The sequence below is a fragment of the Ixodes scapularis genome, unplaced genomic scaffold (genome assembly GCF_016920785.2).
Source record: "Ixodes scapularis isolate PalLabHiFi unplaced genomic scaffold, ASM1692078v2 ptg000597l_1___fragment_1__unscaffolded, whole genome shotgun sequence".
NCBI lineage: Eukaryota > Metazoa > Arthropoda > Arachnida > Ixodida > Ixodidae > Ixodes > Ixodes scapularis.
This window is the reverse complement of record NW_024610006.1, coordinates 1882202-1885095: the sequence shown is the minus strand read 5'-3', so window position 1 is coordinate 1885095 and position 2894 is coordinate 1882202. Positions and strand designations below refer to the sequence as shown.

The following is a 2894-nucleotide window of genomic DNA, read 5'->3' as shown; positions in this document are numbered from 1 at the left end:
AGAACACATTCCACTACACCTTGCCTTACTACTAGGTGACGAACCGCTCATTCCATATAGTTGTGTTTTTAATTTCCTCACAGATATCGGCCTTCTACACCGACTGTGATTTTACTTTCTATCCTAAACTCATTGTCATATTGTTTACACTTATACACATTCATGTTCATGGTTTTATCATACATTTCGCTACAATAGCTCTTTCCTCTTCTTAAACCCGAATTGCAATAGTATAAGCTTGGCGCAATATAGCCTTAGTTGCTGATGCGCCAAAAAACCCCAATCAATCAATCAATCAATCAATTTCGCTCAAACGCGAGTACAGAGCTTCCAAAGAAACAGCTTCGACAATCATTCGTACGTATTTTATTAAGACCATAGATACCATCGGCCTTTCTTGCACGGCACGTAGTTTTCGCAATGTCCAGAGAGTGGTGCATTAAACTCGTGCGTAAACTCGTGGTCCGTGTTGACGCACACTTGTCGAGAGAGTCTTCGCAGGTCTCTTCGGTACGCGAGAATGTCCTTCTCCAACTTGTCTCGCTGCACGTTGTCCGGGTCGAAAGACGCACTCAACTGGTCCCGAATGTTGCGCAGCATGTCGTTCCGGATCTCGCCTCGAATCCAGTCGAGATGCCCGTCAACGATGTCGTAGACACCGACGCCCACCTTTATGCAATAGAGAAGAATCTCGACGAGAATCCACTCGGTGGCCTTGGGCTTTCTCCAAAAGTGCAACACCAGCTCGCGCGTGTCTGCGTCCGACAGTCCGTGCAATCTTTCGTACAATTCCATGAGGTTTGAGACGATTGTCGGAGTAAAATATATGCCCAGCTTCTACATGGCAATCTCCACTTCTCTAACGTAGGTGTCATATTCGTCCGAAGAGGGAGGTATCGGCGCAGTCATAAAGTTTTTCAACACTCCTGCGTCGAACTTGTCCCTTCCACCAGTCCACAGGTTGTATCTCGTTTGAAATTCTTCTACCGACGGTAGAGTATTGGCGTATTCAATCACGCACCATTCGAGTATAGTCTTGTCAGACAGTCCCCGCTTGTCCAGTGGAAGAGTAGCGACTCGTACTGGAGCCTGGTCGGCCGAAACGGGATCGCTGTTGACCGAAGCAGCTGGTGTAGGAGCAGTCTCGCACGTGCACGATTCGAGTATAGGCTTGTCGGACGGTCCCCGCTTGTCCGATGGAACAGTAGCGACTCGTGTTGGAGCCTGGTCGGTCGAAACGGGATCGCTGTTGACCGAAGCAGCTGGAGTAGGAGCAATAGTAGCGTCGCGAATCGTGCAATACCAGTAAGCGTAGCCCTGTCGGCTAGCCGTGTATCTGTGTTCGCGCAGATACGTGTGCAAACTGAGGATGTGCATTTTCATAGACGACCGTTCAAAAACGAGTTTATCTCGAGCAAAGATTTCTTCGTGTCTTTGAAGGTGGACGACTCGTCTTCGCAGACCTGGACCCAATGCGATAAATCGCTCCAAACGTCGGGTCTAAAATACCTACTGTCGAGCAATAGGACGGTCGGGCAATAGGTTCACGTGACGTACGCAGCGTCCCACGGACTGGTTAACCGCTCGCATCGCCTGCGTTTTATACCATTCGTCCCCGTCTCCGCCCCTGCTGCGGTTAAACTCGACCTTGACCTTTACGTCCGGACTGTGATACGACGGATAGGGTAACCCCACGGATACGACGAGTCGAGCCAGCGAATCGGAGAAGTCGACGCCTTCGCTCATTTTGCCTCTGTGCACGACTAGAAACAGGGCCACCGTGCCGGGCTCTCCGTCAATCAACGCAGTCTTGTACCTATCGAACAAGAGGTCCGAGTTTTCAGAATCTTCCAGAAACAGATGCCCGCCGACCACCTTGACCAACTTGGGCCATAGAGGCACTTTGCGCCACACGTCTGGACAGGTCTGAAGTAGCTTGTAAGAAGGGAAGAAGCACAGGACGCCAGCCTTTGTTTCGCCGACATTTTTCTTCAGGATCTTGGTCGACTCGTAGACGACGGAACCTACGGCCTTGATTAGCTCTTCGTTCTGGCATGCGCTGTAAGTCATGTAAAACTCTTTGTCACCCTTGAGCGAATGCGAGATCCTACGGACAAAGACGTGACGCTTGGACACGACGTGTTCCTTGGCGGACACCTTGTGAGTAAAGAAGACGCCCAATTCCTTTTCGTACGACGACATCGGACTCAGAGTCCCCGAGGCCAGGACGATAGAGTGCGTGCACGACGACACAGACTTCATGGCGTAACTCGAGTCCATGCAGGTCATCCTGAGTTCTGGCGACTCGCGACCCTGGACGACAAACATTGCAAAGCCTTGGGCACCAAATATCTCGGGGTAGTAAAACTGAGTGACGATGCGGTCAATCAACGTGGTGTTTAACCGGTCGGACAAAGGATGTCGAGACGTTAAGGGACTCACGACTTGACCCAGGCTCACGTTGTCCGTCTTGAGGTAGCGTCTCGTCTTGGCCAGGAGATCATCGCCGCGAACAATCGCATATCCAACGTCGTTCATCATGGCCAGGAGCCCCTCGAAGAATTCGCGAAGCTCGACGTAGCGAGAAAATCGTCGTGCGTACGTCTGAAGCTGCGATCTGGACACTTGTAGGGACATGGCGTCTCTACAAAACGTTTCAATGTTGTGCGCCTCGTCGAGGATCAGAATCGCGCCGCTGAGATTGATGTTGAGCGTGCTACGGACGAAGGGATCGATCAAGTAGTTGTAGGGAGCCAGCACTATTTTCGACCTGGCTACGTAGTACTGTTCGTTGACGTAGTAGGGGCAGATATCGTTTGCAGCACAACTCTCCACCAAGTCCTCGATGTCCCTAACGTCGGGCAAACGCGTCTCTGGTCCATGCTGCTCTTTCC

General features: G+C 51.2%; 1 protein-coding gene across 1 annotated transcript; it reads right to left on the bottom strand.

Moving 5' to 3' along the window:
- Nucleotides 1–1379: 1379 nt before the first annotated feature.
- LOC121834187 (Fanconi anemia group J protein homolog) lies at nt 1380–2289 on the bottom strand. Its single transcript, XM_042287929.1, has 2 exons — nt 1558–2289; nt 1380–1463 (listed from the first exon to the last, which is right to left on the bottom strand). The coding sequence occupies exons 1-2, from the start codon at nt 2287–2289 to the stop codon at nt 1380–1382; spliced, it is 816 nt and encodes a 271-aa protein (XP_042143863.1).
- Between the last annotated feature and the right edge of the window lie 605 nt (nt 2290–2894).

Bases quoted from the DNA above. Each gene is read 5' to 3' on its own strand.
- LOC121834187 (XM_042287929.1), bottom strand. From the start codon at position 2,289: ATGACCTGCATGGACTCGAGTTACGCCATGAAGTCTGTGTCGTCGTGC. The intron at 1,464-1,557 runs GTACGTCACGTG...CATTGGGTCCAG, and splicing joins ACCAGTCCGTGGGACGCTGC to GTCTGCGAAGACGAGTCGTC.